General features: G+C 40.9%; 1 protein-coding gene and 1 long non-coding RNA gene across 2 annotated transcripts; one reads left to right on the forward strand and one right to left on the reverse strand.

Moving 5' to 3' along the window:
* Positions 1–3615: 3615 nt before the first annotated feature.
* LOC135074809 (uncharacterized) lies at positions 3616–9481 on the reverse strand. Its single transcript, XM_063969188.1, has 2 exons — positions 8585–9481; positions 3616–8529 (listed from the first exon to the last, which is right to left on the reverse strand). The coding sequence occupies exons 1-2, from the start codon at positions 9479–9481 to the stop codon at positions 3616–3618; spliced, it is 5811 nt and encodes a 1936-aa protein (XP_063825258.1).
* A 14895-nt stretch (positions 9482–24376) lies between these two features.
* LOC135074921 (uncharacterized) lies at positions 24377–24991 on the forward strand. Its single transcript, XR_010257911.1, has 2 exons — positions 24377–24572; positions 24815–24991. It is a non-coding gene; the product is annotated as an uncharacterized LOC135074921 (long non-coding RNA).
* Positions 24992–25227: the final 236 nt, after the last annotated feature.

Raw genomic sequence — 25227 nt, forward strand, 5'->3', positions numbered from 1 at the left:
CTAAACCCAAATAAATATTTATAGCCCGACCAGTAGGCCTAAGATGCGCGCCGCGATAAGGGGCCGTTCAAGTATTACGTAAGCACCAAGGGGGGGTGGGGGGGTCTCTGTTTTGCTTATTTTGGATGACATGGGGGTAGGGGGTCTAGATGATGATTACGTCATCGTAAGTTATCGTATGTATCGTTAGTTATTTCATCATTGCAAACGTTGTGATAGGGATAGAGACATGCGATTTTTGGTTTTACGAAGGTAATACGATAGAGAATAATACAAAGTAATAAAAACCACCGGTTATAGGGGCATTTTTTGGAGAAATTTATCAAATAACCAAAAAAACAGTTTTTTTTTTCAAATAGTACCTATCATTTTTTATTATTTGTTGGCCTTTTTTGTGTATTTTATGTATTTTTTTAGTATCGCCTGTTATTTAGCATTATTAATGTTTTTATTTTATCAGGATATACCGCTTAGTTTAAAAGTAATTACGTTTTCTTTACAATAAGTAATTGGAACAAAAAAAAATCTTTAAAACATTAAGAAAATATCTCAAAAATTTTTTGACCTCTTTTTTGTCTATAAAAATAGGTCTAGTTTCATCTATTTTTATATGTACACTTTAACGTGACTCACACTGTATAAAAAACATTTATAACTAAAAATGTTTACGTAAGCATAGGGGGAGGGGGTAAGTGCTTTGCTTACTTTTGATGATAACGGGGGCGGGGGGGTAAAAAATGGTAAGAAATCTGCTTACGTAATACTTGAACGGCCCCTAAGCGGTTATCACGCCATTTTATCGATTTTGTCCATACATCTTGACGTCGATAAAAGTTATCACGGCGCGCATCTTAGGCCTACAGGAACATAAAAATCCTGGCATAGTGCAACACTGAGTACCTACAGTCACTACCTACCCACCTGGGTGTTAAATTAATAGGCTAACTTTATGTATCAGGATTCAGGATTACGGGCTAATTTGATATTTTCATAAATTAACGAAAAAAGATTATAGTTATTATAGACTAGCTTTTGCCCGCGGCTTCACCCGCGTGGAATTTAGCTTGTCACAAATCGTCATAGTTAAATTATAGCCTAGCTAATGTCAATCAATTACGTATATTATTAAAAACAAAAGTTCTATAATATCATTGCCTAATGTTAATCTGGGTTATAAACAATAATACTGTAAAGTTTCAACAAAATGCGTTCGGTAGTTTTTGCGTGAAAGAGTAACAAACATCCAGACATCCACACAAACTTTCGCATTTAGGTATAATGTTAGTAGGTTAATCTGGTTTAAATAAATGAAATGAAACCATCAATCGAGCTAGTAGGGTTTATTATTCATCAATAATCAAATTCAGAACTTGAATATTCAACTACAATGTCTGCTCATGAACGCTTCAAACTCGGTACTTTTTTCCCAATTCCAAAAAATTCAACACAGGTAGGTACCTACAGGGTGACTGAAACTGAACCCGCCATAGCTAATACGCGTATAAAGGTCATTTGCTATTATTGAACCTTACTTTCTATGACTAAAGTTTTATAGTTTAGGAGATGTCAATTTTTATACTTTTTTCATTTTTCCGAAATTTGACCTAAAAACTGCTTAATTTTTTTTTCTCGCATGATTTAACCGATTTTTTTATTTGATACTAATATCGAATAAACCTTTAGTCAAAATAAATTTCAGATCCAGATAAGGAATGAATAACTATTTGCGAGCCGCCAAAGTTCAACAAAAGTACAAACCACGATAAAAAAATCAAGTTCGAATTAGATTTAAAAAAAACTAATGGTGATAATGGATTGCCAATTATCTTAAAAATATCTCTACCTTCTCTTCTTTCCAATGATATACCTATCACACGTAGTAATTAGATATTGAAATTTATTAAAAATTCAAAGTTTATGGAAGAAAATGGAGTGGCAAAGTAATGTTACGCAAGAAACAGTCCAAAGTCATTATGCCAAAATTAATAAGTGTGTAATATCAAAACGTTCAAAATGTGTGGCTGTACACCGGCGCATTACACGAGCCGGGTGTTCTCTTTTATGTGCATTATTAAATAAATCACTGATAAATGTTATTAATTTATCACTTTTACCAAGCCTGTCGGTAATTATTCATAATAACCGGCGATTATTCATAATTTTCAATTTATCACATTAACCGTAACATACATACATTAAAGCAATAACACCTAACTCAGATCATAGAAGGAAATAACACCGTCAATCCATGCCGTCAATATTAATTATTTTTTTCGGAGTGATGCTGATGCCGACAAAATTGAGTTATAATATCATTAAACTATAGCAATTAAATTCACTTTGTTTTCTGTCTACCATATTTTAAGCAATCCCCGTGCATCGATGATCGACGATAAGGAGACGTGTTATTGATAGTTTTTTGCAGGGATGTGGACGTATCCATTTAAGTTTTATCCCTCTTAACTAAGTAATAGGTTCTCTATTTTCGATCATAAATTATATACCTAGTGATTAAACGGCAACAATTGAGCTTCCCTATTTTACCTCTACACACCTATCTTACATTAGTTGTAGGTAAATTGTGGGGTACGCCCCACGGGTTACTGGAGTTGCGCCTGGGAGTTGTTGAAGGCTCGAAGAAGAAGCGCCCGATGCAGAGATATCGCTGTCTCTCTCTCGCCGGTGTTCACGTAGCGGGGTAGCGGGGAGGGGGTGTAGTGAAATAACAACCCCTTATTTCTTGAGTGGGCTTGTACTGGCTGCTGTTGGCTTCTAGGGACTTCTTGTTTCTTAGTTGTTACTTCGTAGCTATCTTCAAGTGGACTGTGTCTTGGCTCGGACCACCGCTATATTTGGGCCCACCATGCCACTCTCCACTAGTGACGCCTACGCATTAATCTAACGCCGTATCGCGTGCCTCCGTGCGACAAGGACGGAGCGAGTGCGAGCGAGACGCAATACGGTGTGAGCGAGGGCCGCTAGTGGGAGCGAGACAACAAATGCTTGCCTTTTCTCTCGAAAAGGCAATACCGTAAAGCGATTACGGCTCTATTTCCGATATGTCTGTCTCTGTCCTCCGTCGGAGGGTGAGTACCTATTTTCCTATCTTTATGTCCCTTTCTAAATGAAGCCAACACCAACAACAAGTTAATTTATTTTCATATCCAAATACAATACAATTTACATGTTCAAATATCAAATAACGATTAATTATACACAATTAACAAATACAAAAAATAGACACAAACAATAAACACGATATAAAGACACAAATAAAAGACAATAGAACACAGTACAAATAAAATGACTTAACACAATCTTACAAGGATGTGAAGCTCAAGAAATTGATAGCGACATACAACAGAACACTATACAATTCAAAAAAATGACAGATAAAGATAACAATTGCCTACTTTTCTGGCCTAGCTTATCTTTATTGCACAAATAACATACATCTCTGTGTCTATTTCTAATCGCTATTTCTTTATACATTGCAGGGTCTATTATAAGCTACGAAACGAATACAAAATACACTTATTCATATTTACATCTATTACGAACGTTCTGTACATTCTCCCGCCGTGCGTCGTGGTGAAGCCTCGTAGCCGCGACGCATCACTCCGTGGGAAGAACGTTCGCAGGCTCTGCCGTCGACTGCAGCACCACCAGCTTCTTCGTAGGTCGCCGTAGTATGCCGCCCTTGGTCTGCACGTCCACTGCTCGCACGATGTCATCGGGGCCGGGGTACGTAGCCACGATTCTCCCCAGCGGCCAGGTGTTGCGAGGCAGCGTGTTGTCGGCGATCAGGACGACGTCACCCAGCTGGACTGCAGGGCCCTTCCCATGGGGCTCCCGCCGGTGCTGGAGCTCGGGCAGATACTCTCGAAGCCATCTCGCCCAAAACATGTCGGCGAGGCGCTGCGCCGTCCGCCAACTCGCCTTGCCCAGGAGGTCTTGCGGGGAGGTCTCTCCCGCCGGTGGTGCGTGGGCTGGCCCCAACAGCAGGAAGTGGTTGGGGGTCAGCGTCTCCGGGTCTTGCGGGTCGACAGAGACGTGGGTGAGCGGACGGCTGTTCACCGTCATCTCAACCTCGGCGAGCAGGGTGGCGAGGGTCTCCTCGCTGGTCGGTCGGCTGTCCATCACGGCCGACAGGGCCGTCTTGACGGACCTCACTAAGCGCTCCCACGCTCCGCCCATGAAAGGAGCGCCGGGAGGGATGAAGCGCCAGGTTATCCTCCGCTTGGCCGCTTCCTCTTCTGTCGCGTTGTCGATAGCGCGCCGGAGCTCTCTCTCGGCGCCGTGGAGGTTGGTCCCGTTGTCGGACCAGATGGTTCTGGGACAGCCTCGTCTCGCGACGAACCGCCGCAGTGCCATCACCGCGGAGTCGGTGGTGAGTGATGCCGCCATCTCAAGGTGGACCGCACGCGTCGTGAGACACGTGAACAGGGCCACGTAGGTCTTCTTGGTGGCTCTCCCCACGGTGGTGAGCAGCGGCCCGAAGTAGTCGACGCCCGTGAAGGTGAAGGCGCGCTGATGGTGCGCGAGCCGACCGGCGGGATGGTCCCCGGTCGGGGGCGCAGGCGGCACCCACCGTCGTCGGCGGCACGGCGTACACTGGTGCACGATGCTGCGTGCCGTCGGCCGAAGTCCCAGGATGTGGAACCTCTGCCGGCACTCGTTGATGGTGGCCTCCACACCCTGGTGGTGACCGCTGCGATGCACGTGCCCGATGTACAGCCTCGCGATGTGGTGACGGCCGTCTAGGACAGGCGGCCGCTTTACCGCCTCCGGGACGTCTTCGGCTGCAGCTATACGGGTCTTGATGGTCAATAACCCGTCAACCAACTCCACTGCGATCTTGAATAACTTGCTATCTCGATTGACGCGTCGATGCTGGGACAGACAGTGGATCTCTTCTCTGAAACTGTCTTCCTGGCACGCGCGCACTATTAAATCTTCAGCCCGGATGAGGAGCTCTGCCGGGAGGGCCACGAACTTGTCTTCAGTCTGCTTTACTTCTTTCTTGTGACCGCGCCCTCTGGTGTCTCGTGACTGCGGCTTCCTCCAGGTGGGGTCTGCCACCTTGTTGGCCCGCGTCCGTGCGTAAGCAGCCTGCTTCATTGTCGGCCTGCATCTGTCAACAAATTGCAGGACGCGAGCGGTGGTTCGCACGAACCTCTCCCACCTGGAGAACCGGTCGCACTGCGGGATCACTTCTAGCAGCTTTGTGGCTCTCCTGTCTATCAAATTTGCTCTTTCCTCCCCGGTGTCTTGCTGAATTTTCCTTTCTTCGGTTGGCCAGGTCGCTGGGTCGTCCCGCAGAAAACTGGGCCCGTTGAACCATCGATGCTCACTGTCGAAGTCCCTGGGCACGTCGCGCGTTCCGTCGTCCGCGACGTTCATCTTGGTGGGCACCCAGCGCCATTCCTCTATCTTGGTGTTCTCTTCAATCTCTGCTATACGGTGCGCCACAAACGGTTTGTAGGACCGTGCGCCCGTTCGTAGCCACGTGAGGACCGTTCGGCTGTCCGTCCAGAACGTCCTTGTTGTCGGCTTTCGGTCGTGTTCTTCAAGGACGCAGCTCGCCATCCGCGTACCCATAACTGCGGCCTGCAGCTCCAGGCGGGGAATCGAGGTGGTCTTCAGCGGCGCGACCCGGCTCTTAGCCAGGACCAGTGTCGTGTGCGCCCGCCCGTCGTTGTCTTCCACCCGCCAGTAGAGGGCGGCGGCGTAGGCGGTTTCGCTGGCGTCGACGAATACGTGTAATTGGAGATTGTCGCCTTGAGTGAAGTGAGGGTAGCACCGGGGTATCTCGATGGCACGGAGGGCTTCCAATTGCTGGACCCATTTGGCCCACCTCTCCGCCAGGTCATCCTGTAGATGCTCGTCCCACGCGGTGCTCCGCCTCCAAATCTCTTGAAGTATTTGCTTCGCCTGGACTGTCACCGGCGACACGAGGCCCAGGGGGTCGAATAGGGACATGACCACCTGGAGGGCCTGCCTCTTGGTGGGCTTCCGGAGTAGGATGTCGTCGGGAAGTCGGCTCAGGTCCAAGTTGTACTTCAACGCGTCAGATGATGTCTTCCATATCATTCCTAGCACCTTTTCGTTCTTGGGGCCCAGGGAGCGCTCCTCGAGCGCCTGTTCCTCTTCCAGCTCCTGCAGCACCCGTGGCGAGTTGGAGATCCACTTGCGCAGATGGAAGTGCGCACGGCGATGGATGTCGCGTACTTGGGCGGCGATCTCGATGGCTGACTCTTCGTTCTCGAAGCTCTGGATGTAGTCGTCCATATAGTGGTTGTCTCTTACAGCTGCCGCGGCCTTTGGATATTGCGCTTCGAACTCTTCTGCGTTTCTGTTTTTTACGTAAATAGCGGTAGCCGGTGAGGATGTGGCCCCGAAGATTAACGAGGTCATTCTATATTCTTGGGGTGGAGCTGTCCTGTCGCACCCCCGCCAGAGGTACCGTAGAGCGTCCCGGTCCTCTGGGATGATCTTGACTTGAAGAAACATTTCTGCAATGTCCGCAGACACCGCTACCCGGTGCTGACGCATCTTCATCAACACACCGGGTAGGGATTGCAGGAGGTCAGGCCCGGTGAGAAGTGCGTCGTTGAGCGCCATGCCCTTCGTTTTCGCCGCCGCGTCGTGCACCATCCTGATCTTTCCCGGCTTCTGAGGATTGAAGACCGGGAAGCAGGGCAGGTACCATCTCTTGTCACTGTCGCTATTGACGGGCGCGAGTTCTGCGTATCCTTTCTCCACCAGGGCCTCCATCTGTTCGATGACCTTGCCCTTGACCTCTGGGTCCTTTTCTATTTTCTTCTCGGTGGCCTCCAGCCTCCTGAGGGCGTAGTCTCTATTCTCAGGCATCTTGATATCTTCGTTTTTCCATAATAACCCGGTTTGGAAGCGTCCGTCCATTAACCGCGTGGTTTTTTCTTTCAGTATTTTCAGTGCTCGGGCTTCGGGGTCGTTGTGAGGCAGCTTAGGGGCAATCGTCAAGGCCTCCAACGAGAAGAAGTGCTTGAGGTCCATATTGAGGCGTTCCTCGCTCTCAATCTCTTGTGTAAAATGCACTCTGTGCCCGACGGTGCGACTGCACGCGCCGTGTAGCACCCAGCCGAGCGGTGTAAGCGAAGCGATAGGTTGGTGTCGCTTACCGATTCTCTGCTCCTGTGCGACGAGCAAGTGCCAGTTGTCCTGGCCGATCAATATTTGCGGCCGCGCACTATGTAGCACTACACTTTCTTGAATATCACTTAGATGTTCACATCTCACTATGTCTTCGAGTTTGACACTTTGCGGCGACAGCTTAAGATTCTGAATGGTGCGCGCTCGTATGCGGTGCTGCTTGCCCTGCCCGGACCGGTTCAGCGTGATGTTGAGCCTCCGGGACGCGGAGGTGTCCACCCGCGCACTCCCGATGGCCTCGATGTGTAGAGGTTCCCGCGGTCCGCGCAGGCCGGCTTGCTGCGCGAGATCTTCGTCAATAAGTGTCACCGTAGACCCGTCGTCGAGTAGTGCGTGCGTATCTATTCTCTTGCGCGGGCCGCGTATTTGCACAGGCACTATTTTCAGGAAGGCTTGCGTGCCCTTCCCTGTCCACGTCGAACCTATCACTTCACTCGGCTCCTCACTCCTCTTGGAGTAGTGGAGCGTTCTATGATGCACATTTTCACACCCTTCTATGTTGCACTTGATCACTTTGCAGTTATGTCCACGCGCGCGGAATCGTAAACACCGAAAACACAATCGCTTTTCTTTCGCTAAGTCCCAGCGCTGCGATGTGTTCGAGTCTCTCCACTTTGCACATCCCGCGACACTGTGTCCCGTAGCACTGCACAACACGCACTTTCTGTTTATATCACTATTTTCACGATCACTATTTTGCCGCTCACTGTTCTGTCTTTCACTATTTCGCCGCTCACTGTTCTGGCGTTCACTATATTGCCGTTCACTTTCACTATTATGACGTTCACTATTCACTGCCTCGTACTGTTGGGCGTTGAACGTTTTGTGGTTTCTGCGATTCGCCGCCGGCTCCGAAACCCCTTCCGGCTGCGCGTACGGACCGCAGATCTCCGCTTCGTGGTTCAGGAAGCGCGCCAACTTTTCAATGTCGGCCTCGTCGGTGGGCTGTCCTGCGGCGAAGTCGTACCACCGGTACTTCATGGCAGGCGGCAGCTTCTCCATTGTTAACTTCGCTATCTCGGGGTTGAGTAGGTACCGCTGCTTCCCGATGGTCTTCAGTGTGGCGACTATGTTCGTAACCCTGCTCGCAAATATGCACAAGTCACGTGGGCTGTCGGCGAGGCGCGGCAAGCTTCTAATTTTCTCCATTTCTGCGACAGCTATGGCGTCCGGCCTCCCGAATCTTGCCTCCAAAATCTTCATCACGTCGCGTGGGTTCGAGTTGTATATCAACAAACTCTCGACGGCTTCTCTTGCTCTCGACTTGAGGCTTCTGCGCAGGCGGGTGAGGTTCTCCAAGTCCGTGAACCCGCTCTGCGTCTCGAAGTACGCGGCCTTGAATGAAAGCCACTCGTGATGCGACCCCCCGAAGTATGGCAGCTCTGCGAACATCTTGCTGTTGTTGTTGTGCTGTCCGGAGCGGGCGGCTTGCGCTATGGCGCTGGCTATGGTGGTGGAGCGGCGCGGGCGCGCCGGCTCCCGCCGGTGCCTGAGGGACTTCTATGGCTTGAGGCCTTCTATCTTCTATGTCCCCCAGCGGTGGCGGTGGCTCCGGCGCTCTGTGCGGCTCGCTGGCGATGGCCAGGGGCGGCTCGGTGGCGATGGGCATGGGCGGCACACTGGTATCCAACCAGTTGTTCACCCGTGCGTTGTGGTCCGCTTCCTCCATCACCGTGTCCACGTCCTCTTCTGAGTCGCTGTCTGCTTCCAGGGCGGCCACCTTGGCGGCCGCAAGCTTCACTTGCAGTCGCAGTAGCTCCTCCCTGGCCTCCAGTAACTTGCGGGTGCGCTTCGATTTCTTCGTCGTTGCCGTCGATCTCGGCGGCGCTGCTGTTGATCTCGCTGGCGCCGCGGGGCGCTCGAGCCGCGTCGGCCCCTGCTCCGCAGGGGGCGGCGACTCGGGCGACGATACTGGCCGGGTCCGTAGCTCAGCCTGGCGACGCTGCTCCTGCAGCGTTGGCTCTCCGGCTCCCGTTGCCGGCTGCGGCGGCCGCTGTTCTGTCCTCAGCGGCGGCTGCGCCGGCCCCAATGTTGACAGCGGCCGCTGGGCAGCTCTTCTTTGCTGCTCAGCCAGCGGCGGCTGCGCGGATGTGTGTGGCAGGGGCGCCTGCGTGCGCTCGCCCTGCCCCGGAGCGGCGCGCTGCACTGGCACGGTGCGCTGCGACGCCGTCGTCTCCGTCTGACTAGTCCCTTGTTCGTCCGCAACGGCAGTCGACATGGTGTACTCCGATGTACTCTCCGTGGCTCCGACTCTTGAACCTCCGCTGCGCGATCTTGTCACTGGCATTTTCTGTCTTCAATTCTTCCAAAGTTTCTTCAACAACCCGACGTAATCCGGCTCCGTCAAGGACCAAAATGTGGGGTACGCCCCACGGGTTACTGGAGTTGCGCCTGGGAGTTGTTGAAGGCTCGAAGAAGAAGCGCCCGATGCAGAGATGTCGCCGTCTCTCTCTCGCCGGTGTTCACGTAGCGGGGTAGCGGGGAGGGGGTGTAGTGAAATAACAACCCCTTATTTCTTGAGTGGGCTTGTACTGGCTGCTGTTGGCTTCTAGGGACTTCTTGTTTCTTAGTTGTTACTTCGTAGCTATCTTCAAGTGGACTGTGTCTTGGCTCGGACCACCGCTATATTTGGGCCCACCATGCCACTCTCCACTAGTGACGCCTACGCATTAATCTAACGCCGTATCGCGTGCCTCCGTGCGACAAGGACGGAGCGAGTGCGAGCGAGACGCAATACGGTGTGAGCGAGGGCCGCTAGTGGGAGCGAGACAACAAATGCTTGCCTTTTCTCTCGAAAAGGCAATACCGTAAAGCGATTACGGCTCTATTTCCGATATGTCTGTCTCTGTCCTCCGTCGGAGGGTGAGTACCTATTTTCCTATCTTTATGTCCCTTTCTAAATGAAGCCAACACCAACAACAAGTTAATTTATTTTCATATCCAAATACAATACAATTTACATGTTCAAATATCAAATAACGATTAATTATACACAATTAACAAATACAAAAAATAGACACAAACAATAAACACGATATAAAGACACAAATAAAAGACAATAGAACACAGTACAAATAAAATGACTTAACACAATCTTACAAGGATGTGAAGCTCAAGAAATTGATAGCGACATACAACAGAACACTATACAATTCAAAAAAATGACAGATAAAGATAACAATTGCCTACTTTTCTGGCCTAGCTTATCTTTATTGCACAAATAACATACATCTCTGTGTCTATTTCTAATCGCTATTTCTTTATACATTGCAGGGTCTATTATAAGCTACGAAACGAATACAAAATACACTTATTCATATTTACATCTATTACGAACGTTCTGTACATTAATATAGAACCGAATAGATTTCACAGTGCAGGTGCAGTCCTGTTGTCCCCCCTGGTTGGCCCCCCTGGGGGAGCCAACAGGATTTCGAAATCCTGTTGTCCCCCCTGGCTAGGGGAGACAACAGGACTAGATTTTTAATCAATGATTTGAGCACTGTTGTCCCCCCTGGTAACATTTAAGGAGAGTACCTGACTGAATGTCATATTACCAAACTAAATACCTAAACGTATGTCAAACATTTTGATAGCAAAAAAAATATAAGTTGTTAGTACCGGTACTATTTCTGAACTTTACCTATCTGTCTATTACGAATTCACCCTAAACCATTGAACCGATTTTAATATTTGGTAAACAGATATGTGGTTTTGAATCCTAGGATAGGACCAGTACGGAAGCTTCATACAAACGCTCGAAATCAGACTCACGCACACAGACGCACGCTTTACACGAGCTCTAAGCGAACCTCGCAGTCCATCCGTCGCGAGTGTCGCGCGCGTTGTGTTTTTAATAATAATTTTATTGCATGCACGATCCGCTGTATTTTTAAAAAACATGCCACGAGTGTATTGCGTAGTATACGGCTGCTTGAACTCGGCATCATCAAAACCAGAACTTTCATTTTTTAAACTTCGTAATAATTCTGAATTGTAAAAATGATTAAATATTACTTTTTAAATAAACTGCTTACATCTGATTTTGTAATAGCTCTTTTTAAATTACGTAATTACGCTTTTTAACAATTTATGTGTTCTATTTGATAAAGTAATTTGCTCCGCGCGCTTTGGTACTAAGTGATGAACTGTATTTAAAATGAGGCAATAGCTATGTGAAAGTAAGTATCCGGTATTTTATTTATGAGAATAGAATATCTTCTACCGGCCTCTAATAGTACTTAATCAATTTATTCGATTATGTATTCGATCATTATAGAACTTAATTAACGTTTTATTTTTTTGTTAACTACTTAGTCAATTAATTTATTCCATTAGGTATTTGATAATTAAAAAACCTAAATAAACGTTTTAATAAATAAGTAAGTCAGAACCTTATTAATTTTATAAAGATTAAGAGTGCCAACCCTAACACTCAGTTGAAGTGTAGGTATTTAACTCGCCGAAAGGGCTAAGTTTCCGTACTGCTTTAGCTCATATATCTACTGTGATAGGACGTTCGTTGGACAGCTTTTATCCCGGTTTTTGAAACAGGGATGCGCTCTATAATTTTTTCTGTGACAGAAAAAAATTTACGCGGACAAAGCCGTAGGCAAAAGCTAAGTACATGCTATTCTCATGTATAAAAAATATTATCTACTGTAAGTGTAGTAGTTTTTACGTGAAAGAGTTTCAAACATCCATACTCACAAACTTCCGCATTATACGAGTAATTTATTTGTAGGTAAGATGCTAAATCTGCATAATTTAAAACTAATTATAATATTCAACTGATTGAACTAGCGGCCGCCCGCGACTTCGTACGCGTGGAGTCCTTTTACCCCCATAAGTGTGGAATTTCATAAAATCTTATTATATCCTTCATTTCATATTATTTATAATCATTTAAAAAAATTCCATTCTTAGCGGATGTTTACACCCTACAAGGAACCTACCTGAAAAATTTCAAGTTTTACCGGAACGCGGCACCAACACCTTATTTTTTTCGTTATCAAAATGGTAAGTATTATTTGACAAACATAATCTAATTCAGTTTGGCAATTTGGCATTCAAATACTTCAGTCTTTTATAAATTATGTTATAAAACTAAATGGCTTTTAAATTAATGTTTGCCAGGGGGGACAACAGTCCTCAAATTATTGATTAAAAATCTAGTCCTGTTGTCTCCCCTAGCCAGGGGGTCAACAGGATTTCGAAATCCTGTTGGCTCCCCCAGGGGGGCCAAGCAGGGGGGACAACAGGACTGCACCCATAAAGCAGCAATTTATTATTATAATGCAACACGATAACTCAAACTACATAGCATGCAAAGTAGGTAGATTTATCTTAGGTGTAGGATTCCTATTCAGCTAGAGATTAATTTTCCTTACCTAATCAATGAAATTGGAACAACACATTCAATACTTAATTACTTAAAAGTATACGAGTATTGAGTAAGTAGTTACATTAATTTATGCAAACTTCTACATGTAGGCTGATGAACATTGTACTTGTTACTATTGTCACAAAGTTTAAAACTTGTGTTGTAACAAACATAAAGTGTTTACTTATTTCAATATTTCGTCTCAGTCATCATCTTCTCAATTTTAATCTGCATGGAAATCGAACCCGCTGTTCTAGGCAAGATCGCGCACCATCATTATGGTTTAGGCGTTTATCATGGCAAAATATTCCCTTATTACTATTATAAAAAGTATTAGTCTCAAAAATCTCAAAGAGCAAGTAACAGTTTGTTTCAAGTTTTATCTCGCGTTCCCTAAACTGCCGGAAGGAACCCAGGCAGGCCAGTCGTCTTTGTATTATTACAACAATAGCGCCTCATACAAAAAACAGACGGAGTGGAACCCTATCCATGGGGTGCCGTACAAAAGTACCACACTCGGTGCAGCAAAAAGTGCAGTTTATTGTAGGAAAAGGTTCTAAACTTACATTCAATGTTAAACTCCGCCCAAAATATGCACCAAAAGAACCTGCAATAATACCACATGAAAGACAAAAAGAACACGATTTCACGGAAATAGTCAACTTCTTTGAAATCTTTCCATTTCTGACCTTTTCGGTCCGTTGTTTTTGTGGTCTTTTCGCATAATGGATAGGCCTGTTGGGTTTATGGCAACAAAAACTATATTGTGTAAGTACTTAACGGCTAAGTAAATAGGCAGGTACTTTAATTTGAATGCAGTTTTATTTCTTTTCAAAAATAACGGAATGTTTTCTTTGAACATTTTATATGTACAGTATAAAGAACTTTCCCTACAGGTGGCATTACAAAATTCCTATTAGGTACTATTACATAATATTACACTTACTTCAATACTTACCATGACGCGGCACCTTACATTTTTGGTGTTCACCACACCAATCTCGTGCTTTACTCGTACTTTCCTGCATTACCTAGGTATATTTCGGTTTGTATCCTGACCGTATTAGTATTAGATGAACTTTTAAAAAAAATAAAACCGACTTCAAATGCGTGAACACAAAAAAAAACTAAAAATTAAAAATATTGCGTATAAAAACGTTCATCCCCAATTTTCCACCCTTGGGGGTGAAATATTTTCTTCAAATTCGCATGAAACCACCCTTTTAATAATACCTATTCAACAAAAAAATAATCGTTCAAATTGATTTATAATCGGCGGAGATATCTATATATACAGGGTGTTAGGTAAATGGGTATATGAGCCGACACTAGCCCATGTTAACATGGTCATATAAATGGTATAGTGAAGTCAGAAAATTGATATCTCCATTTTAATTATTTTCATTTTCATACAAATCGGATTTTATAAAATTTATTTTGTATGAAAATTAAAAAAATTAAAATGATGATATCAAATTTCTGACTTCACCATACCATTTATATGACCATGTTAACATGGGCTAGTGTCGGCTCATATACCCATTTACCTAACACCCTGTATAAAAGAAAGTCGTGTTAGTTACTCCACTTATAACTCAAGAACGGCTGAACCGATTTAGCTGAAAATTGTCAGGGAGGTAGTTTAGAGCCGGGAGAAGGACATAGGATACTTTTTATCCCGTTCTAAATAAAAAAAAGTCTGCTTATTTATTGCCATTAAGGCTGAACAAAGTTCGCCGGGTCAGCTAGTTGCGTATAAAAAAGTTCATCCCCAATTTTCCACCCTTGGGGGTTGTTTTTTTTATTATTAAATTTAAATGGGACCACGCCGAAAAAAGATTTGTTCAAATCGGTTCATAATTGGCGGAGTTATCGCGTAACAAACATAGAAAAAAAAAACATACGGGTCGAATTGAGAACCTCCTCCTTTTTTGAAGTCGGTTAAAAAGGTGCCTGGTGCCTAAAATAACCTCTAATATTATCTGTGATAGAACCCATTTATAAGGCGAGACCGATGCACAGTGTTTTATTTTGCCTTAGAAGCGGACATCCATGTTTTATTAATTCAATCGTTAGATATTACTATTATGTATAAATTGATGAAGGAACTAGTAGTTGTATTTGCTTAGTTTCGAAGAAATATTAGATTTTGTGATTTTATAAAAAATATCAGTTTTAGAAGCATATTTTCTAAAAAAAAATACAAGAAGTCAAAATTTTGTAAATAAATTGACCTATCACTTTATGCAAAAATAAATGGTTATTGCTGCAGTAATTTACGAATTATTAATTAATTTATGATTTTCAGAAAACATTTTTTCTTCCGTTGTCCTAGAAAATTGGCAGCTATTCTTACTTTATATTAATGCATGATATTACTTGCCTATCCCATAGCGATGGCTCCTACGTATACTGGCGTAAGTGAAAAAAATAGATTTTACAGGAGAGCCATTTAAGTGGCCAGAACCATATTTTCGGTCATATCTTCTGACCTACTAAAACGAATTTAATGAAATTTCACATTTAGCCTTAACATGTAATGCTTTTGCTACTGCTGTTATCAATTTTTATATTTTTCTTATATATTTTGAGATTTTACGCGTTGCCCTTTTACGTCGTCATATTTCTATATTGTTCAACGTAAAGAGACTTAAATGACAACGTAAATATAATATTTTAAGCGATTACTCTCTTTATTTATGCATGTAATTATTTTAATTGTTATCATGTGCTATATCAATAATAAATCAGTTAGAAAAAGTTGTTTAATGTATCGTTATTACGTTTTAATGCAAATACGCCCATATACTGTGCTCGAGATTTAGTTAGGTCTTTTAACATAATGTGTCATATTTTTAAAAATTATAAATAACTGTAACAATATCGCATTTATAGCCTGACCAGGAACATAAAAACCCTGGCATAGAGGCGCGTCAATTGCATTTGATAGTGCAACACTGAGTACAGTCGTAGAGTCATTCGGGGTAACAGCACGCGGTAGGTAAAAGTACGCGGTGGTCCGATCTCCGACAGGGGTGGGGGAGCCGAGGTCTGTGTTTGTAAAATAGAGTGGCGCTACTGTCGCCGTTTAGGAGCCACGCGCCGCGCCGACGCAATCTAAGTACTGGTCGCGACACGTCGCCGAATACTTGTAGCACGCTTATTTCACAGTAGATATATGAGCTAAAGCAGTACGGAAACTTAGCCCTTTCGGCGAGTTAAATACCTACACTTCAACTGAGTGTTAGGGTTGGCACTCTTAATCTCTATAAAATTAATAAGGTTCTGACTTACTTATTTATTAAAACGTTTATTTAGGTTTTTTAATTATCAAATACCTAATGGAATAAATTAATTGACTAAGTAGTTAACAAAAAAGAAAACGTTAATTAGGTTCTATAATGATCGAATACATAATCGAATAAATTGATTAAGTACTATTAGAGGCCGGTAGAAGATATTCTATTCTCATAAATAAAATACCGGATACCTACTTACTTTCACGTAGCTATTGCCTCATTTTAAATACAGTTCATCACTTAGTACAAAAGCGCGCGGAGCAAATTACTTTATCAAATAGAACACATAAATAAATTGTTAAAAAGCGTAATTACGTAATTTAAAAAGAACTATTACAAAATCAGATGTAAGCACTTTATTTAAAAAGTAATATTTAATCATTTTTACAATTCAGAATTATTACGAAGTTTAAAAAATGAAAGTTCTGGTTTTGAAGATGCCGAGTTCAAGCAGCCATATACTACGCAATACACTCGTGGCATGTTTTTTAAAAATACAGCGGACAGTGCATGCAATAAAATTATTATTAAAAACACAACGCGCGCGACACTCGCGACGGATGGACTGCGAGGTTCGCTTAGTTAGACCACGGGAACCCGATGCCTATATAGTCCAATCAACGAGGCGTTTGTAACCCGAATAATTCGTCCGTCAATGAAACTTGGCACATGGTGAAAGTAGGTAATATAGATCATAGATATGCAAAAATCCAACAAAATTTATTTTGGGAAGTTATGTTTTTTGACCTAAACATGAAAATCGTTAATAACTCTCTGTGTAAAAATTCTCAGCCTGAAATTCTTTCTGTATACGTACCTATGTACTACTTAGAATATGTATGTAAAAGAATCCAACACTTTTTCGATTTCAGAGATACCTGAAATTTAACTTTTAACATTTTGCACTATAACTTCTACTGAAAAATTGCTCTGCTGATTTTTGTTTTTTAATACGCTTTTATATGTTCAAATACATAGCTTTTCACAGTAATCCAATAGATTTTCCTTTACTATGTTACAGTTCTTATTTTTACGTAATTACGTCATGTGAATAATTGCTCCGTCCATTTTTATACATCTGTTGACCATTTGATAATATATTAAAACAGATTTATCAAAAATCCAACAAATTTTCGAACGTTAAATATACTTTTAAGGATATACTGCACGCGGGCAATGTAGTTCGCGAGCTAAAGTCAGCGATACGCTCTTATTACTACTCCCGTAAGGTTGACATTTCAAGTAACAGAAGGTAGACGCGTATGCATAGCGAGTTTTTCACCATACGCCTTAATTTTAAGTATTTGGTTTAATTATGTAATTTATGTACTAACATAGCGACTGTAGTACCTAGATAATCGACATACCTACTTATAAACAAGCTTATTTCACGTAGGTAATTATATACGTAAATTCTATTTACAATTATTTACCTGTCTTGAAAATAACACTGGGTGATTAAATTTTATCAAAATTACAAACTAAACATGCACTGTCAAAAGTTACATATAAACATAAAGTTATTATTCCTTCCTTGTAAAAAACGGTTCTGTTTGACGTGACGGTGACGGCATCTCTTTTTATTACACAAAGTTGCTGCTAGTGACATCTCGCTCGCTCAGTCATTTGTTGCTCTATTCTAGCTAGGTACCTAGGTGTAATAAAAAACCTAAACTTTATGCATGCTTAAATACAATGAAATAAAAACTTATCTTAACAAAACACACATAGGTATTCAAAAACCATTTTATGACCGATATTCAATGAATTTAGTTTCGTATCGCTGAGTATTGCAATTTGAGGGTTCGATTGCTATACTTAATTATTTGCATGTAACATTTTTGGAACTTTACATAGGAGCGTTTTAAACCTGCATTTTTCGGAAAATAAAACAATTAGTTTATAATGTAACTTGAAAAAATCGAACTGCCTAAGGTGGACATCGAACCCACGACCTTTTGCGCGGTAATTAGATTAGAAAAATATAATTTTTTCCCAAAAAAGTACCTTATATCAAACGATATCCTTAAATAAATCCACGTACCTAATTTAGTCTAGAATTCATATTCTTAAAGTTACTTTTTCCAGAAATAAATGTTGCTTAATACAAAATGGTTCTAATCATTTTTATTTAAAAAGAGGCTAAATAATTCAAGCGCCATAAACTGAAAATATTAGGTCCAGGAAAGAGGATTGAAGCGACACACAGGGGGCTATTTACTGTAAGGCTAATTGTATTAACAACCATCGCTATATTAAAATGATTCAAGCTAGTCAGTTCGTTTCTCGAGATTATTGACATGTATGTATTGGACCAACGATTCAACTAGGTAGGTCCAATTTGGAGAAAGAGGTCAATCATCGAATCCACGTTGGCTCGGCTGGGCAGCGTTCGGGAAGATACATAACATCTTTTCGTAAAAAATACCTCAATGCCTAAAGACGAAAGTCTTAGACTTGACTTACTTCAGTGTATGTTAACAGTGATTACATATGGCTCCAAAACGTGGCCATTTATTATAGACCTCACAAAGAAGATAAAATTTTTACAGAATGGTGGCTAAAACAAAAATATTTTATAGTATTTTAAAATATTATGACGGAATAATATCAGGACAATCAAATAGGACACGAAATAGCTTTTTAAAGTATTTAATATTATTTGGTCCTATAAGGTGATACAGTGCACATTCCCAGGCATGCATAAGTTTTAGGAGCCAAGCAACTGCGAAATTTTAGTTTATTTTTACTTCCTGCTCTACAAGTTAATGCAAACGTGGTCGCCCCAAGCAAACTTGGCGGCGCACTGTAGAAGACGAGGCGAAAAAGATCGGCTCAAGACCGAACGCGATGTTAAGTCAAGTCTACAAGTTATAAAAAGGCTAACTTAATTGTAGTTCTATATTACTTATAGGGACCTGAATGGAGCTCTTAGAAGATTAACCATTTTTATTGAAAGTTTTAGTCTTACTTCCGCTTGGATTGAGATATTGGCCAAACCGATCGTCCTATATTCTTCTTCTGTTAAACCAGTGTCTAGTGCGCTTTTGGCGGTCAACTTGAGATCCACCTTTTCCTTCGAAGCACTCAAGAGTGAGCTTGAGCCGAGGACGAATGTCCAATTTGAGAACACTGTCGGGTATTTCTGGGTAGGTCAGTAACCGTTCCCATCCGCCAAAACAGTAGGAAACTGCGTATCTGACTACGCCTCCACAAGCAACGTCAACGCCTCAACGTGACCACGCGCTCTACATTATTGTAACGAAGAAGAAGAAAGGACATTCTGGTGCAATGCAAAAGTGTCGGCCTTATGGCCCTCTCTTCTGCAGTGGAAGCAGAATCTGTTACGTTTGATGCTAGCAATGTAAATAAAGGCTTTTAAAAGCGCTTCTAGACGTCCCAGTATTATTAACTCTACCACTGCTTCAGGACAATAAATGGGCCAGTGCTGAGAAGAAGCAGCGTTAATAGAGAAGAATTAGCATTAATGCGAGCTAGGCAGTTTAAAGAATCTAAACAGTTTTATTTTTTATTATAATCATCAATTTTATAGTAGCCCTTTTTCATTAAGCTGTTTTTAATATGTACTTTAAATTTGTGAATGGGCAATTCTACAACAGTTTATGGTAATTTATTAAAAAGTTTAATACCATATTTCCATAAATGAATTACCAATCTTATTTGGTACTAGGCGGAGGACCCGTTACTCAGTACCGAATACATACGGTTTGCTACAGCTCTTAATTTTGAATATTAATTTGAAACCTCGGCTCAAGCCGTATCTTGAGGACGGGTTTGGGAGAAACGGTACATATCTGTTTTGTCCAAAACGGATGGCTTCAGCGACACAGGGGGCACGCGCGGCCAAAATGCATTATCTTATCCGACAATTTACACAAAATATTGCCTATTATTATTTAGAACTCACTTGCACAGAATACTGTACAGAAGGCGGACTTAATGCCAGTCATCTATCTTAACGAACTAGCTTTCCTAATTTCGGTAAACGAAAAAGGTTTTAAATTTCACCACTTACATTTTCAATAATTTATCTCTGATGCGGTGCGACAGATGGTTGTTAAATTAGTTCGAGAAAAAAAGTCTATCCATCCACCAAGTAACAAACATTTCCGTTGAATATCAAAATATTTTAAGCGCATCGTATTAAAATAAGATGCAGAATAAATGTTTTAAGTAACAATAATGTATTTCAAGTGCAGGCTAAAATGTTTAAAGCGACACCAATAATAAATTTCAGATTCAGGCATAACGATTCAAATGCCTTTTGTTGCGTAGTTTTTAAGCAAAATCACTTATGTCAATTTCATAATCATTTTATGAAGTCCTATTTTTCTACAATTTATGTCGTATCAGACAAACTAGATTCGGACTAGCCTAAAACTGATGTTTCAAGCGACAATAAAGTGTTCAGATCGCTACAAACCGAGCTCAAACAACGCAGAAAATTCTCGCAGTTCCGAAATAACTCAAGATGTCGCTTAATGCAAATATAGCCCGTGAACCCTCGAATTGCACCACTCAGCGATACGCAACTAAATTAATTAAATATCGATCAATGGATTTTGTCCTGACCATGAATACGTGTGTTTTGTTTTGAAGAGTTTTTTTTTCTCGTTTTTATTTAACTTTTGACAATGCATGCTTAGTTTGTGATTTTGGTTTTAATCACGTCACAGTGTTTTAATGTATTATTCAGAAGCGTAAATTAGTGTGGATTACAATTATGCATTTGAAGAATAATAAGTTATTTATTTTTAATCGATTTTATAAATGTACAGTCAAAGAATTATTTCATCATAAGAGCTATCATTTGCGCATGTCATGGATTATGTTCCCTGTCTGCAACAATTAGTACCTAACTACTACAAACAACTAAAGCCCGATCGCCGAGTACGTAGAATTTCGTCCAATGACCCATCTTTATCAACTGTGCAACATTAACAACCGCAGTGAGTGTGCGAGTGCGACAGCAATACAATTACGCGCGAGTGATAAGGATGGGTTTGTTACTTGAAATGTCAACCTTACGGGAGTAGTAATAAGAGCGTATCGCTGACTTTAGCCCGCGAACTACATTGCCCGCGTGCAGTATATCCTTAAAAGTATAGTTAACGTTCGAAAATTTGTTGGATTATTGATAAATCTGTTTTAATATATTATCAAATGGTCAACAGATGTATAAAAATGGACGGAGCAATTATTCACATGACGTAATTACGTAAAAATAAGAACTATAACATAGTAAAGGAAAATCTATTGGATTACTGTGAAAAGCTATGTATTTGAACATATAAAAGCGTATTAAAAAACAAAAATCAGCAGAGCAATTTTTCAGTAGAAGTTATAGTGCAAAATGTCAAAAGTTAAATTTCAGGTATCTCTGAAATCGAAAAAGTGTTGGATTCTTTTACATACATATTCTAAGTAGTACATAGGTACGTATACAGAAAGAATTTCAGGCTGAGAATTTTTACATAGAGAGTTATTAACGATTTTCATGTTTAGGTCAAAAAACATAACTTCCCAAAATAAATTTTGTTGGATTTTTGCATATCTATGATCTATATTACCTACTTTCACCATGTGCCAAGTTTCATTGACGGACGAATTATTCGGATGTCTCCATACAACGAATCTCCTCGTTGATTGGACTAATAAATCTTGAATCATTCCAAATCAATCTCACTAGATGGCGACATAAGTATCGAATTTCTGAAGACGTTTGTAAAAAGTCACTAATGCTAAGTAATCTATAATGAAAAAATGTTTTACACATTAATTTGTTCATTTAAACACAGTGAATGATTCAAATAAACAATATTTCTTCACACAATAAAATTTTATCTTTAGTAAAAACTGAAGTCTTAAACAATTGTTTTTGCAGCGCTGTAGAAGTAGCATTTAGTTACAAATGATGTAATAGATGGCGCTCATCGCTGCTGTTTTATTTCGTCACTTATAAAAATACTAAAATAGGTTTGGTTTTGCAACAAATTATTATTTTTATTAATTGTCATATTTCTTGTAAAATGCAAAAAAAAACATCTACATTCAAATAAAAATGAAAGAAACACAAATTAGCATTACAAAAGTTTGGCTATAATTTGTCTAACATTGTGGCGCCTAAAATCGACAATTTTGTTTTTTTTTTAAGATTATTAGCAATTTGTATTCCAAATATTACTAATATTCTCATTAGCCCCTCGTGTTAATCTAAATGAGCTTGTGTTACGAGTGGGCTCACCACAATAGTCGACCGGCGGTGGGATTCGAACCCGCGTTCCCCGGATCTCGAGTCGGCCACTCCGACCCCTTCACCGTTCGACTATCGTGGCTATAAAAGGTTCGATTGTTTTTCTTCCAATTATGATAACCTACCCAGTGTCACTCACAATAATAATGAAGACGAATCTTAATCTAAAGACCTACATACACTGGAAAAACATAACCCTTTTTCTGGTTATAAACTGTATTGCCCATAATAATGTTTAAGGTCCACCTTTTGTTCATAATGTTAAGAGCATTATCCGCCAGTCAACCTTTCAGCCACGCAGAGAGCTGTTAGTAGGTAAGTGCGGTGCAGAGGTGCAGTTAATGTTTTTTTTACTCATTTAATTTATTTTAAGATATGTATAGCAAATAAAAAAAATCTTAACCTAGTACCTATTAAAGTGAACCCGTTGTTAATCCCCTGTTTAATTCCATTGCTGTCTCACTCGCACGCTCCATAGCCGGCTACGCTATGCTACTCTGCGGCGCGACGCATCATAATTTACCTACCTACTAGCTGGCCACGCCGAGACGCGACCGCGCGGCCCATTGGATTGGCGTCATTGAAAGTAGAAGCAGGGTGCGCGAGCGGCAGGCAGCGAATGTTACGGTAGACAGTAGGTAATTATCCTTAAGCAAGTTCTCTCCCAAATACATGTCAGTCTGCATCAAGTTGTATTTCACTTATTTAAAATCATAATTGACTTTTAAAAAAAATAAAACCGACTTCAAATGCATGAACACAAAAAAAAACTAAAAATTAAAAATATTGCGTATAAAAAAGTTCAACCCCAATTTTCCACCCTTGGGGGTGAAATATTTTCTTCAAATTCGCATGAAACCACCCTTTTGATAATACCTATTCAACAAAAAAATAATCGTTCAAATTGATTTATAATCGGCGGAGATATTGCGTATAAAAAAGTTCATCCCTAATTTTCCACCCTTGGGGGTTGCTTTTTCTATTATTAAATTTAAATGGGACCACCCTTGAGGTATTACCTATACGCCGAAAAAAGATTTGTTCAAATCGGTTCATAATTGGCGGAGTTATCGCGTAACAAACATAGAAAAAAAAAAAACATACGGGTCGAATTGATAACCTCCTCCTTTTTTGAAGTCGGTTGAAAATGCAGATTCATTTGTGTGCGTTACCTCAGAGATATCGTCGCTTGCCTCTCTAAGTGACGTATCTGACATTTTTTTCGAAACTGAGTTATCTACACCATCTTAATTAATTTCGCAAGACGAATCGATCTATCTAATCGCCTGAAAATTTTGCAAAATGTCAGTTACGTCAGTTAGAGAGGCAAGCGACGATATGGTGACGCTGATCAAGATGTGCTTATGTCATGGAAAAGGTAGAGCCTTAAATCCTGTAAATGTGCCGAGAATCTAGCATTTTTGCCCAATAAGATTTCGGAGTAATTGAAGAAAATAAGATTCCGTTGCAGTAATGCTTGAAAACGTTACTGCAGCCACATGATTTTTACCCATTAGCCTTAGCCAGATTAAATTTTTTCAATAAGTAGCTTATATTTGTGCCTTTCCATGGTCAAGCAGCGACATTTGTGCCCAAGCAACCAAGCCAATCTCTTTAAATTTATTTATTTAATGAAAGAAACATACAGCTTTTATATTACATATAGGTACCTACAGGAAAACTTTAGTTTATTCATAAGCCAAAAAAGTTTCCAATGTTAATTTGTCAATAGCGAAGACATATTATAAAAAGCCAAATCGTAAGCCTTACCATGTTTAACGTTAAGGTAGGTACTTACGAAGAAAAGTTTTAGTGTGAAATTAAGGTCCAACTTATACTTCAGTTAAAAAGGTTATTTAGCGTCTTCAATAGAAAGGGATAATATTCTATATTTGTCTGATCAATTTTTTTATGAATGTTTACCGATTTCTCTGTCAAACAAAAACCGATTTAAAAAAAATATTTTTTGTTTGAAAGAAATCAAAACCACTTTTGACTGCAAAAATCTGTCCATCATTTACATTCATTTATATAATTTTTAATATTTTTACACATAAAAGCAAATTCAGAATTTATTGTTATTCTTATTTCTACCTATTAAAGCAATGAAAAAATATTTTTTCTTTCTTTCTTAAAAATAAACTATGCATAACCCGTGCGCAAAAATACTGTAGACAGTTGTAATCGGTTAATGACAAGGCGTAGAAAGTAAAAATTCAGAGGAGGCAACAGTGACTCGGTCGGCTACAGTGGCTCAGTCATGTTTCGACCTGAAGGCATAGGAATATATATTTGTCTCTTTTACCGATTCAAAGGTCTTGGTACCCGAACACGTTTAAACCAGTTTGCTCGCCGGTCAAGTGCCGTGCGGAAGGGTGAGGGAATGTTTTTTGTTTTCGCGCCCACTAAATTACATTCTAAGGTGAGTTTCGATTGTTTTCATATCTTTGTTTGTTGCTATAGGTAATAGCCGTTATATTTATCGGATAGTAGGTCTTGTATCAATTGTCTTTAATCCGAATTTTGACTAATTTGTTTTACATCTTGGTTTTTTTGATCAAATATTTACAAAATGGCGTAGAAGTACACAGTGACTCAATTTTAATACTTTATACGAATTCAATATTTTTATAACTTTAAATCGAATTTTGTTTTTATTTACAGAATGCCACGGAAAAAAACCGACAGAAAAATAGGGAAGAAATAAATAACGAAGAGATTGAGATGACTTAAGATCTTATAGGTAGCAATAAAAGTACTAAGAGTCGTGTTGAATTGTTGATTATAATAAGAATAGCTTGTGCAGTTTTGTTATTATTTCTAATAAAAAACTACGCGGAATGGGCATTTTCTTTTCATATAAATACTGCCGTACCACGTTAATACTGTGTACCACGGTAGTGAGTCAGTGTGTACACCTAGTAGTCCACAGTGGCTCAATTATCATTTTTTTGTTTTAGGTTCCTACTTTGACATAAGTAGTAAATAATGTAGAATCATGAGTGCTCAGTTACAGTTCAATAATGTATCTAAAATGTGAGCAAATTTTAGGCCAATATTAAAGCGATATCTATTTT

This window comes from Ostrinia nubilalis, chromosome 9, assembly GCF_963855985.1.
Source record: "Ostrinia nubilalis chromosome 9, ilOstNubi1.1, whole genome shotgun sequence".
Classification (NCBI taxonomy): Eukaryota; Metazoa; Arthropoda; class Insecta; order Lepidoptera; family Crambidae; genus Ostrinia; species Ostrinia nubilalis.

Bases quoted from the DNA above. Each gene is read 5' to 3' on its own strand.
- LOC135074809 (XM_063969188.1), bottom strand. From the start codon at position 9,481: ATGCCAGTGACAAGATCGCGCAGCGGAGGTTCAAGAGTCGGAGCCACG. The intron at 8,530-8,584 runs GTTCGCAGAGCT...CTTTCATTCAAG, and splicing joins CACAACAACAACAGCAAGAT to GCCGCGTACTTCGAGACGCA.